The sequence below is a fragment of the Lagenorhynchus albirostris genome, chromosome 14 (genome assembly GCF_949774975.1).
Source record: "Lagenorhynchus albirostris chromosome 14, mLagAlb1.1, whole genome shotgun sequence".
NCBI classification, from domain to species: Eukaryota; Metazoa; Chordata; class Mammalia; order Artiodactyla; family Delphinidae; genus Lagenorhynchus; species Lagenorhynchus albirostris.
Genome location: NC_083108.1, coordinates 50,487,462 through 50,501,650, shown reverse-complemented (window position 1 = coordinate 50,501,650; position 14,189 = coordinate 50,487,462). Strand labels below are relative to the sequence as shown.

Here is a 14,189-nt window from a genome sequence, read left to right as displayed (position 1 = left end):
CGCAAAAAAAAAAAAAAAAAAGAATCACATTAAATGTAAATGATCTAAACACCCCCACTCAGAGAATTCCCCAGCAGTCCAGTGGTTAGGACTCCACACTTTCACTGCTGAGGGCACAGGTTTGATCCCTCGTCAGGGAACTAAGATCCTGCAAGCCGTGTGGTGCAGCCCAATGAAAGTAATAATAATAAATTTTTTAAATAAAAAACACACCCCCACTCAAAGGCAAATATTATCAGATCGGAAAAAAGTAAGACCTGACTCTATGCTGCTTACATGAAATACAATTAAAATAAAAAGACACAAACAGGTAAAATGTAAAAGTATTTTTTAAATCTACCATGCTAACAGTAGTCAAAAGAAACCTTGAGTGGCTATATTAGTATCAGGCAAAATAGATTTGGGGACAAAGAATAATACCAAAGATTAAAGAGGTAACCTCATAATGATAAAGAGGTCAATTAATCAAGAGGCCAGAGCAATCCTAAACATTTATGCACCTAACAACAGAGCTTCAAAATACATGAAGAAAAAACTGATAGAATTATTTTAAGAAATACATAAATCCACAGCTATAGCTAGGTATTTCAGTACTTCTCTCTCAACAATTGATAGAACAGGTAAACAGAAAATCAATAAGGATATAGATTATCTGAACAACAGTATCAACCCACTTGACCCAATTGACATCTATGGAACACTTCACGTATCAACAGCAAGATACACATTCTCCTCAAGTTCACATAGAACATTTACCAAGTCAGAGAAAAAAGACATTTTACATACAGAGGAACAGAAATAATTATGTTATCATGGTTATGGGCCATAAAACAAGTCTTAATACACTTGAAAGTATTCAAATAGTACAAAGAATGTTCTTTGCCCAAAGTGAAATTTCACTAGAAATCAGTAACAGAAAGATTTCTGAAAAATCTCTAAAATTTGAAAACTAAATAACACACTTGTAAATAATCCATCGATCAAAAGGGAAATTAGCAATATTTTGAATGGAATGGAAATGAAAAAAGAACATATCAGAATTTATGGGATGCCACTAAAGCAGTATTTAGAGGGGAATTTATAGCACTAAACTTGTATTAGAGAAGAAGAAATCTCTTGAGTCAATGAACTTAGCTTCCACTTTAAAAAACTAGGAAAAATAAGACAAAATTAAAACCAAAGTAAAGAGAAGAAAGGAAATAATAAAGGTCAAAGTGGCAATCGGTGAAACAGAAAACAGAAAAACAATGGAAAAATTGATAAAACCAGAAACTACTTCTTTGAGAAAATCAGTAAAATTGATAAAGCTCTAACCAGACAGGAAAACGAAAGAGAAGACACAAATTACCTATATCGGGAATGAGAGAGGTGACATCACTGTAGATTTGAAAGATATTAAAAGGATAATAAGGGAATGTTAGGAACAGTTTTATACCAATAAATTTGACAACTTAGATGAGATGAACAATTTCCTTGAAAGACACAAATTATAAAAGCTTACATGAGAAGAAATACACATGAATAGCCCAGTATCTATTAAATACATTGAAAATGTGGTTAAAATCTTTCCTAAAAAAACAAAACAAAACAAAAAAACCCTCTAAAATGGGCAGAAGACCTAAATAGACATTTCTCCAAAGAAGATATACAGATTGCCAACAAACACATGAAAGGATGCTCAACATCATTAATCATTAGGGAAATGCAAATCAAAAGTACAATGAGGTATCATATCACACCAGTCAGAATGGCCATCATCAAAAAATCTACAAACAATAAATGCTGGAGAGGGTGTGGAGAAAAGGGAACCCTCTTGCACTGTTGGTGAGAATGTAAACTGTTACAGCCACTATGGAGAACAGTATGGAGGTTCCTTAAAATACTAAAAATAGAACTACCATATGACCCAGCAATCCCACTACTGGGCATATACCCTGAGAAAACCATAATTCAAAAAGAGTCATGTACCACAATGTTCATTGCAGCTCTATTTACAATAGCCAGGACATGGAAGTAACCTAAGTGTCCATCAACAGATGAATGGATAAAGAAGATGTGGTGCATATATACAATGGAATATTACTCAGCCATAAAAAGAAAGGAAATTGAGTTATTTGTAGTGAGGTGGATGGACCTAGAGTCTGTCATACAGAGTGAAGTAAGTCAGAAAGAGAAAAACAAATACCATATGCTATCACATATATATGGAATCTAAAAAATAAAAAAATGGTTCTGAAGAACCTAGGGGCAGGACAGGAATAAAGACACAGATGTAGAGAATGGACTTGAGGACACGGGGAGGGGGAAGAGTAAACTGGGACGAAGTGAGAGAGTGGCATGGATTTATATATACTACCAAATATAAAATAGATAGTTGGTGGGAAGCAGCCGCATAGCACAGGGAGATCAGCTCTGTGCTTTGTGCCCACCTAGAGGGGTGGGATCGGGAAGGTGGGAGGGAGATGCAAGAGGGAGGAGATATGGGGATATATGTATATGTATAGCTGATTCACTTTGTTATAAAGCAGAAACTAACACACAATTGTAAAGCAATTACACTCCAATAAAGATGTTAAAAAATAAATAAATAAAATAGCTACAAAAACCTTAAAAAAAAACAACCCTTTAGGCCCAGATGGCTTTACTGATAGATTCCACCTTTAAGGAAGAAATAATACCAGTTCTACACAAACTTCCAAATAATTGAAGAGAATGGACTACTTCCTAACTCATTCTAGACAGCATTACATTGATACCAAATCAAAGACATTATAAGAAAAGTTCAAACCAATATCCTTCATGAAATAAATACAAAATTTAGTAAGCAAATTTTAGCATATTGAACCCAACAATATGTTAAAAGGATAATATATCATGACCAAGTAGAGTTTATCCTAGGAATGCATGATTGGTTTAACATTTGAATACCAATCAATGTAATTTACCATGTTAACAAACTAAACTAAAACCATATTATTATCTCAACAGATGCAGAAAAAAGCTTTGACAAAATTCAATATTTATTCCTGATAAAGACTCTTAACAAACTAGGAAAAGAAGGGAACTCCCTCCACCTGATCATGGTCATCTGCAAAAAACCCCACAGCTAACATACTTAGTGATAAAAGACTAAATCCTCTCTCCCTAAGATCAGAACAAGATAGGCATGTCCGCTCTTACTACTTCTGTTCAATATTGTACTGCAGGTTCTAGCCAGTGCAGTCAGGCAAGGAAAAAAAAAAGACATCCAATTTGGAAATGAAGAAGTAAAACTGTCTTTATTCATAGTAGATTTTCTATGGAGAAAATCCGATGAAATCTACAAAAATGCTAAACTGAAAAAAAAAAATGCTAAACTGAGTTTAGCAACATTGCAGGATACAAGATCAATATACAAATATCAATTGTACTTCTATATATCAACAATGCATTATCAGAAATTAAGATTTTTAAAATAACTACCATTTATAATAGCATTAAAAACATGAAAAAAAAGGGTGGGGGGCTTCCCTGGTGGTGCAGTGGTTGAGAGTCCGCCTGCCAATGCAGGGGACGTGGGTTCGTGCCCCGATCTGGGAGGATCCCATGTGCCGCGGAGCGGCTGGGCCCGTGAGCCATGGCCGCTGAGCCTGCGCGTCCGGAGCAAAAAAAAAAAAAGAAAACTTAATGATAAGAAAATAACCTAATTTTTAAAATGCACAAAAGATATATGATGGTAATTAAGCACATGAAAAGATGCTTAACACCATTAGTCATTGGGAAAATGCAAATTAAAACAACAATGGGATTTTCCACATACTTAGAATGGCTAAAATTAAAAGACTGACTATACCAAATGTTGGTGTGGGTGTGGAGGAATTGGAACTCTTGTACACTGCTGAGAATGTAAAATAGTAAAACCACTTTGGGAAACAGTTTGACAGTTTCTTAAAAAGTTAAACATACACCTACCAGATAGTCTAGCCATTCCATTCCTAGATATTTACCCAAGAGAAAAGGAGTATATGCAACAAACATTTGTGCACAAATGTTCATAGCAGCGTTATTTGTAATAGCCAAAAACTGGAAACAACCCAAATGTCCATCCAGGTGAATGTTTATCCAGGTGAACAGATAAATAAATTGTTATATACAACTCAATAAATAGTAATGAGCTATTGATATTCATAACAATATGGATGGATTTCAAAATGATTAAGGCAATAATTCACTCAAATGAAGCCAGACAAAAGGAAAAAAATATCATTCTATTTGTATAAAACTCTAGGAAATGCAAGCTAATCTAAAGCAGCTCAGGGAATTCCCTGGCAGTCCAGTGGTTAGGACTCTACGCTTCCACTGCTGGGATCCGGTGTTCAATCCCTGGTTGGGGAACTAAGATCCCACAAGCCGTATGGCCAAATGAATAAATAAAGCAGATCAGTGATTGTTTACAGCAAGGGAAACGCAGGAAAGAGGGATGACAAGGAGATTTAGAGGTGATGAATGTGTTCACTATTTTGACTGTGGTGATGGTTTCACAAGTATATACATGTCAAAACTTATCAGATTGCATACCTTAAGTATGTGCAATTTATTGTCAATTATGCCTCAATAAAGCTGTTTAAAAAATGAATAGTGTAAGAACAGGTTAGGAAGATATCTGACTTAACATTAATTATAGTGGTAATTGTGTTTTAATTATCATGTTTTAATTAAATACTACTTTTTGAGTCAAAAGTAAAATATGGCTGACAAATAAATGATGCAGCCTCAGCATGCATTAATAGAAATATTGTGTCTTATTAGAAGAACATTAATTGTAGTCTGAATGTGAAAATAGGTCTAGAGTACTTTACTCAGGAAAGAAGCAAATTATGTAGGCTAAGTTTAATACAGGTGCCAAGGGCAAAAAGAGAGCTTGTAAAGATTTAAGCTCTCAAGCATCTGGAAAACACTTGAGATTTAGCAAGACAAATATTTATTGAATATCTACTGTGTTCTAGGCACTTGCTAAATATGTTAATCGCTACCGAGAGGTAGGTTTTAGGACCATTTTGCAGATCATGAATCAGAATCTCAGAAAAGGTTAATATTTGGCTTTTTTAAAAAAGAGTTATTAAGTGAAAAAACCAGAATTCAGATTCTTTCAACTTGCTACTTAAATGGCTGCCTTTTTTAAAAAAATTATTTATTTTGTTTTATTTTTAGCTGTGTTGGGTCTTCGTTGCTGAGAGTGGGCTTTCTCTAGCTGCGGCAAGCGGCGTCTACTCTTCGTTGCGGTGCGTGGGCTTCTCATTTTGGTGGCTTCTCTTTGTTGTGGAGCACAGGCTCTAGGCGCACAGGCTTCAGTAGTTGCAGCACGTGGGCTCAGTAGTTGTGGCTTGTGGGCTCTAGAGCGCAGGCTCAGTAATTGTGGTACACAGGCTTAGTTACTCTGCGGCATGTAGGATCTTCCCGGACCAGGGCTCGAATTCGTGTCCCCTGCATTGGCAGGCGGATTCTTAACCACTGCGACACCAGGGAGGTCCACATTGCTCCCTTTTTTAGAAAGTTTTTGCTCCCCAGTGATTTTGCACTAACAGAGAATTATTGCACTATTTCATAAAGAAGATAAGGAAGTCGTTTTGGCTTCTCTTTTTCCACTCTATTTCTTTAACCATGATGTGGCAGACATTGTGCCAGGAGCTGGGAATGCCCTCAAGGAGCTCATGACCTAGTGGCAAAAATAGGAAATTACAAACTCCTACAACATAGAGCATAGAGCTGTGACTTGCTCAAGGAATTTTCCAAGTTTGCAAATCCTCCAGTGCTTAAAAGGTCACTCACTAGTAGAGATAATCAGGCCTTGGTGAGATACAGATGCTGGGCAATCAGTTGCCTACTCACTATCTAAGCACCAGATTCTGCACAACAGCCTGCAGTTCAGATTCATGTCTGAGCAAGATCACAGGCTATTGCATTTTGGACACTGGGGCTGCTCCCAAATAATCAAAACCACTAGTGTTAAATGCTGAATATGCCAATGTCACCATACCGGATAAATTCAAGAATAGAAGCATGCGCAAGGTGGTAAAGATTAGGGAATAACAGAAAAGGATTTACATTTTGGAAAGTTAACTCTGACCTTACCTAATGCCTAACGGTGCTTTCTGACTGCATGCTTACAGCATATGGCCTTTTGTGACTGGCTTTTTTCACTTGACGTAATGTTTTCAAGGTTCCTCCATGTTGTAGCATGTATCAGTACTTCATTCCTTTTTGCTGCTGAAATATCCCATTTTATGGACATACCATATTTTATTTTTCCATTTATTTGTTGATGGACATTTAGGTTGTTTCTACTTTGGGGCTATTATGAATAATGCTGCTATGAACATTTGGGTACAGATTTTTTATGGGCATGTGTTTTCACTTCCCTCTCATTTTATAGCTAGGAGTGGAATTGCTGAGTTATATGGTAACTCTGTGTCTATCCATTTGAGGAATTATTTTCCACAGTGGCTGCACCATTTTACATTCCTACCAGTAATGTGTGAGGGTTCCAATTTCTCCATATCCTGGTCAACACTTGTTATTGTCTGTCTTGTTTTGTTTTAGCCATCCTAGTGGGTGTAAAGTAGTATCTTATTGTGGTTTTGATTTGTGTTTCTCCAATGGCTAATGATGTTGAGCATGTTTTCATGTGCTAATTGGCTATCTGTACATCTTCTTTGGAGACGTGTCTTACAAATCATTTGCCCATTTTTCAGTTGGGTTATTTGTCTCTCTATTATTGAGTTGTAAGAGTTCTTTATACATTCTGGATACAAGTCCTTTACCAGATATATGAGTTACAAATATTTCTCCCACTATATGAGTTGTCTCTTTCTTGATGGTGTCCTTTGAAGCACAAATTTTTTTTTATCATGATGAAGTCCAATTCATCTATTTTTTTTTTCTTTTGTTGCTTGTACTTTTGGTGTCACATCTAAGAAACCATTGCCTAATCCAAGGCCATGAAGATTTACTGCTATGTTTTCTTCTAAGAGTGTTATAGTTTTAACTCTTACATTTAGATCTATAATCCATTTTTGGTTAATCTCTATATATGGTGTGAGGAAGAGGTCCAACTTCATTCTTATGCATGTCGATATCCAGTTTTCCCATAACATTTGTTGAAAAGACTATTTTTTAATACATTGAATTTTCTTGGCACTCACTCATTTCAAAATACATTTGCCCATTAAATGTAAGGTTTTATTTCTGGATTCTCAATGCTATTCCGATGATCTGTACATCTTTCATTATGCCAGTGCTGCACTGATTGATAATTGTAGCTTTGTATGAAGTTCTGAAATGGGTAAGTATGAATCCTCTAGCTTTGCTTTTCTTTTTTGAGATGATTTTGGCTATTCTGGGCCTCTTGCATTTCCATATGAATTTTAGAATTAACTTGTCAATTTCTACAAAGAAACCAGCTTGAATTTTGGTATGGCTTGCTGAATCTATTGAATCTGTAGAACAATTTGAGGAGTATTGCTGTATTAACAATGTTAAGTCTTCCAATCCATGAGCATGGAATGTCTTTCCATTTATTTAGGTCTTTAAAAATTTCTTCTAACAATGTTTTATAGTTTTCAAAGTATAAGTTTTACACTTCTCTTACTAAATTTATTCCTAAGTAGTTATTTTTTCTGATGCTATTGTAAATGGAACTTTTATGTTAATTTTATTTTTGTGTTGTTCATTGCAAGTACATAGAAATACAATTGACTTGTATATTGATCTTGTATCCTGCAACTTTGGTTAATTCATGTATTAGCTTTAGTAGTTTTATAGTGTATTCCTTAGTATTTCCTTTTTGTCCATTTTATCTGAGTCATCTAATTTGATGTCTTTATGAGTTAAGTAGGGCTGCCGTAACAAAATAGCACAGACTGAGTGGCTTAAACAACAAAAATTTTTTTTCTCACAGCTCTGAAAGTTGCAAGTCCAAGATCAAGGTGCAGCAGGGTGTTTTTTTTTTCTGAGGCCTCTTTCCTTGGCTTGTAGATAACCAGCTGCCTTCTTGCTATATCCTCACATGGCCTTTCCTCTGTGCATGCACATCCCTGTTGTTTCTTCCTCTTTTTTAAAGGACACCAGTCATATTAGATTAGAACTCTACCTTTATGACCTCATTTAACCTTAATTACTTCTTTAAGGACTCTATATACTGTCACATTCTAAGGTACTAGAGATTAGGGCTTCAACATATGATTTGTGGGGACAGGGGCACAATTCAGTCCATAACAAAGGCATACAATTGTTCATAGTATTCGTCTATAATTCTTTTTATTTCTGTAAGTTTGCTAGCAATGCCCTCTTTTTCACTCTTGATTTTAGTAATTTGCATCTTTTCTCTTTATTTCTTGGTCAGTCTGGCTAAAGTGTTGTCAATTTTGTTGATCTACTCAAAGAACAAACTTTGGTTTTGCCAGTTTTCACTATTGTTTCTCTATTCCCTACTTCATTCATTTCTGCTCTAGTCTTTATTATTTCCTTTCTTCTACTTATTTTGGGTTTAGTTTACTTTTCTTACTTCTTTTTACTTGAGATTTTCTTCCTTTTCATTTATTTATTTTTAAAATTTTTATTTTATATTGGAGTATAGTTGATTTACAATGTGTGGTAGTTTCAGATGTACAGCAAAGTGATTCAGTTATACATATACACATATCTATTCTTTTTCAGATTCTTTTCCCATTTAAGTTATTACAGAATATTGAGTAGAGTTCCCTGTGCTATAGAGTACGTCCTTGTTGATTATTTATTTTATATTTAGTAGTGTGCATATGTTAATCCCAAACCCCTAATTTATCCCTCCCCCTGAACCTTTCCCTTTGGTAACCATAAATTGTTTTCTAAGTCTGTGAGTCTGTTTCTGTTTTGTAAATAATTTCATTTATATCATTGTTTTAGATTCCACATACAAGTGATATCATATGATATTTGTTTTTCTCTGACTTACTTCACTTAGTATGATAATGTCTAGGTCCATCCATGTTGCTGCATATGGCATTATTTCATTCTTTTTTATGGCTGAGTAATATTCCATTGTATATATGTACAACATCTTCTTTATCCATTCATCTGTCAATGGACATTTAGGTAGCTTCCATGTCTTGGCTATTGTAAATAGTGCTGCAATGAATATTGGGTACATGTATCTTTTCAAATTATGGTTTTCCCCAGATATATGTTCAGGAGTGGGATTGCTGGATCATATGGTAACTCTATTTTTAGTCTTTTAAGGAAACTCCATACTGTTCTCCGTAGTGGCTGTACCAGTTTACATTCCCACCAACAGTGTGGGAGGGTTCCCTTTTCTCCACACCCTCTCCAGCATTTACTGTTCGTAGACATTTTTATGATGGCCATTCTGACTGGTGTGAGGTGATACCTCTTGGCAGTTTTGATTTGCATTTCTCTAATAATTAGCGATATTGAGCATCTTTTCATGTGCTTTTTGGCCATCTGTATGTCTATTTTGGAGAAATATCTATTTAGATCTTCTGCCCTTTCTTCCTTTTTTTTTGGCCATGCTGCACAGCTTGTGGGATCTTAGTTCCCCAACGAGGGATTGAACAGGGACCCATGGCAGTGAAAGTGCTGAGTCCTAACCACTGACTGGACTGCCAGGGAAGTCCCCCTTTTTAATATAGGCATTTGCAGCCATAAATATTCCTCTAAGCACTTTTTAAACAGTATCTCATAAGTTTTCAGTTGTCGTGGTTTCATTTTCATTTATCTTAAAGTGATATCTAATTCCCCTTGTGATTTCTTTGATCTATTGGTTATTTAGTAATGCATTGTTTAATTGCCACAAATTTGTGAATTTCTCAAATTTCCTTGTTATTGATCGCTCATTTGATTCCATTGAGGTTAGAGATTGTATTTTGTATGATTTTAATTCTTTTAAGTTTATTGAGGCTTGTTTTATCACCTAACATATTGTCTATCCTGGAGACTGTTTCCTGTGCACTAGAAAAGAATGTATATTCTGCTTTTGTTCAGGGAATGTTCTGTTGATATCAGTTACATCTAATTGGTTTATAGTGCTGCTTAAGTCTTCTATTTCCTTCTTGACTGTCTCCCTAGTTATTCTATCCATTATTGAAAGTGGGGTACTGAAGTCTCAAACAGTTATCATCAAATTGACTATTTCTCTCTTCAGTTTTGTCAGGATTTGCTTCATGAATTTGGGGCTCTGTTGTTTATATGTTTATATTTTTATAATTGTTATGTCTCCCTGGTGGATTGACACTTTTATCATTATAAAATATCCTTTTTCTTCTCTAGTAATAATATTTTCTTAAAGTCTATTTTTTCTGGTATTAGTATGGTCACTCCAGCTCTCTTCTAGCTACTGTTTGCATATATAGTGTGTTTTGTCATACAGAATTTTTAAAGTTTTATGTAGCTGAATATATAAATTTTTTATGGCTTTTGCATTTTGAACAATAGTTTGGCCTTTTCCATTTCAAGGTGATAATTGACTCTCCCATGTTTTCTCCTATTATTTCTGTAGCTTCAGTTTTTAAGTTTCTACTTTTGGTCCATTTGATTTTGTTTGGTACTTGGTGTAAGTTGTAGATCCAACTTAATTTTTTTCTTATATGTCCAATTGCCACAGCACAGTTTATTGAATGGTTCATCTTCATTGCTGCTTTGGGCTGGTACCTTTATCTTATACTAAATTCTTATGTGTATTTGCATCTGCTTCTTACTATCTTTTTTCTTCCATTGTTCTGTTTGTCTACTAATGCACTAGGACCACAGTATTTTATAGACTGTGGCTTTATAAGTCTTTATATCATCATGTTAGCCTCTTGTCATTTCTCTTATTTTTCAGAATGTTTCTTGCTATTCTTGTGTGCTTATTTTTTTCATATCAACATTACATCAATTTGCTTACTTAAACAATTTGCTTACTTACTAATAATTCTAATAGTAATTCTAATAATATCTAAACCTGTTGGTATTTTCCTAGGATCATATTAAATTTATGAATTAACTTAGATTGATTGGCATTTTTTTGACATTGAATATTTCTGATCTGAAACATGGTTGTCTTAACGTTTGTACAGGCCTATTTTCAAGGTCTTCAGAAAAAATTTTTAATTTTTAAAAATCTTTAATATGAAAAGTTAAAAATAGAGAGAATAATATCACGGACCATCACTGTGGACCTATTACCCAGCTTAAATAATTATGAACACATGGCCATATTTTCAGTATTACTGCCTCTCTCCCTCCCTCCCTCAATGTTTTACAACAAATCTCAGACATTATATAAGAAATATGATCAATTTTTCTTCATATAGTTGTGTACATTTCTTATTAAGCTTATTCCTAGGCCTTTTATCTAACTGTTGTTCATTGTTTTTATATAGGAAGATTTATTTCTGTACATTGATTTTGTACACTTTTGTTATTATTTAAATATTTGTTTGTGCTAATTTGAATTCATTGACTTGAAAAGGTTACCACCCTTTATAATTTGCTAACCAGATTTCACCTGTATGCTCACCTGAACTGTTAGAAATATGCTAAAATTCTAGGTATAGACTAGTGTAGTAAGCTACTAGTCTTGCACCAAACAACATATTTGTGACCTGAAACGTAATAACCAACCTGTGTAGTGACATGTCAAATTTACCTGGAATTCCTGTCCTGTAAGGTTCTCTGTTAATACCTGAAAAACTCAGGTTGTCTTCAGTTTCCTGTCACTTTATAATATTTTATGTGCAGTTGCTGGCCTCTATTCTTCCTGTAGACCTTAAAATCACTCCCTGATGTAAGTCAGTCCCTCAGAGAGGCACATAACTCTTCTGAGCCAGTAGGGAACCATTTCAGTCTTTTGAGTTCTTATGATAAGCACTGATCAGATGTATCAGGAATCACATTGTGGCATGAGCACTAATATTTTAGATAGTTTCTAATGTAGCACCATCAGTATCCTGTGCTTTAGAACAGGATACTCTCAGAGTTTTTCAAACTCGCAGAGTTTTAACAGTCCCTTTGACACTTTCCTGTGTTACCTGATTAAGCTGTTCTGCTGGTGTAGAGTCAGGGATTTGGGGTCTATTATATTCATTTCGGAAAATTCTAGTTGCCTGGAGTCTTTATCTCTCCCATAACCTGCCTCTGAAATGGCATATGGTTTTTCTGCCAAATAAGAATTTTCTTTTGGATGTCTCTGGTATTACATAAGGAAAAATTCTAGTTTATTCCAAATATTAAAGCAACTTTTCTTCAGAGAAAAGTTCTTTCCCCTACATTGCAATGACTTAGCTTACACGACACTTTTCAAATGACAAACTTATCTGGATAGAGATAAATATATCTCATTAAAATATGGCTTTAAGGGAGACTGTGGAGACAGTTTTAATATGGCACATGATGATATCCTTGATGCCACATCATACGACCAAGTTACATGGCTACCATTATTTAAGGTAATAGTACCAGCCTCATTGAGTTCATATAGGAATTAGGTGAATTGATATATTTAAAGTGCTTAAACTTAAAACTAGCACCTAGCACGTAGTACCCACTGGTGAGTGTTTGTTAAATACATAAACAAGAAAAGAAAACCTATGTACAGAGAAATGGACTTTCTTAAAATAGATCAAGGGAAAAACTGAAATTCTATAGTCTACTATAGTCTCTCTCAGCTCACTCTTGTTGAATTAACTTCCTTCCTGCATATATAGTTTCTAATTTGAACAACCTCTTTCATTTTAAAGATTCGCCGGTTCTCAGTCCAGCTAATTCTGCAATCAATTTAAGTGGAGCTCAGGACCTGACCTGGAATAAGAATGTTGTGAAGCCACTGGCTTTATCTTTGCAGGTTGTAGGGAAGACTTTTGCTGCAGGTGATGTTTTCCTCACTTATATATATATTTTTAATTTATTTATTTTTAATTTATTTTTGGCTGTGTTGGGTCTTTGTTGCTGAGCACAGGCTTTCTCTAGTTGTGGCGAGCGGGGGCTACTCTTTGTTGCGGTGCACAGGCTTCTCATTGCGGTGGCTTCTCTTGTTGCGGAGCACGGGCTCTAGGCGCACGGGCTTCAGTAGTTGTGGCATGCGGGCTCAGTAGTTGTAGCACACGAGCTTATTTGCTCCATGGCATGTGGGATCTTCCCGGACCAGGGCTCAACCCGTGTCCCCTGCATTGACAGGCAGATTCCTAACCACTGTGTCACCAGGGAAGCCCTCCTCACTTATATTTATTTGGTAAATACCTAGTCCATAAAAAACTTGTGTGAAATTTAATTGACAATTTGGTAGAAGAAAACAGAAGCTCCTTCTTTGCCAGTTGAAGGCAAAAGTGGGGCTGTCTACTATAACGCACGTTTATACAAAGCTTTGTGTTTTCTGTGTTACATCCAGAAGAGTCAGTGAATGACATTTGGCACACAGGGGAGACAAAGCAGGTTGATTCTGTTCAATAAAAATTTCTTGGACACCTGCTATACTGAGGAACTGGGGATAGATACTAAGATAAATAAGGCTCAGTCCCTGACCTCTAATGTACTTGTAACCTTGCAGAGGAGATCAACCTAAAAGAAGATATTTTCAGTGTACTGCAATAAATACATAATATCCTAGGGGAGCACAGAGGAGGGGGGGTTAGCCCAGCATTTTAGGGAGTAATTGAGAACGGGTTCTTGGGGACTTCCCTGGTGGTCCAGTGGTTAAGATGCCGCGCTTCCAATGCAGGGGGCGTGGTTTCAAACCCTGGTCAGGGAATAGGGGAAAGACATTTCAAATTCAGGGAAAAGCAGGAGCAGAGCTTGAAAGGAAAAGGAAAGGAAAGAAGCAGCATGACATGTGCAGGAACTTCCAGCAGTTTGGACTCGTTAGAAACATACAATGTAAAACTCAGGGAGTAGCAGGAGGTGAGCAAGAGGCGGAAAAGGGAAAGGTCATAGGAGGTCAGGATAAGAAGTATGGATTTCACTCTATAACTTATGGCACAGGGGAGTGACATGGTCTTATTTTAACTTAAGCTAGATCATTTTGGCAGCAAAAAGAAAGCGTTGGGAATACAAGTTGCAGGTCGTTCAATAGTCTGGTTGAGAAATGATGAGGTCCTTGACCAGGGTGAAAATAGGTTGGAGAGGAGGAGACAGATTGGAAAGCTACTCAGGATGTAAAATGAGCAGACTTTACTGATTAA

General features: G+C 35.7%; 1 protein-coding gene across 1 annotated transcript in view; it reads left to right on the top strand.

The window, feature by feature from the left end:
* The window catches only part of GREB1L (GREB1 like retinoic acid receptor coactivator), a 260,596-nt gene that overhangs the window by 175,338 nt on the left and 71,069 nt on the right, over positions 1 to 14,189 (top strand). Inside the window, exon 8 of the mRNA XM_060121360.1 lies at positions 12,753 to 12,881. Coding sequence (XP_059977343.1) covers positions 12,753 to 12,881 — 129 coding nt within the window. The remainder of the gene's footprint in view (positions 1 to 12,752; positions 12,882 to 14,189) is intronic.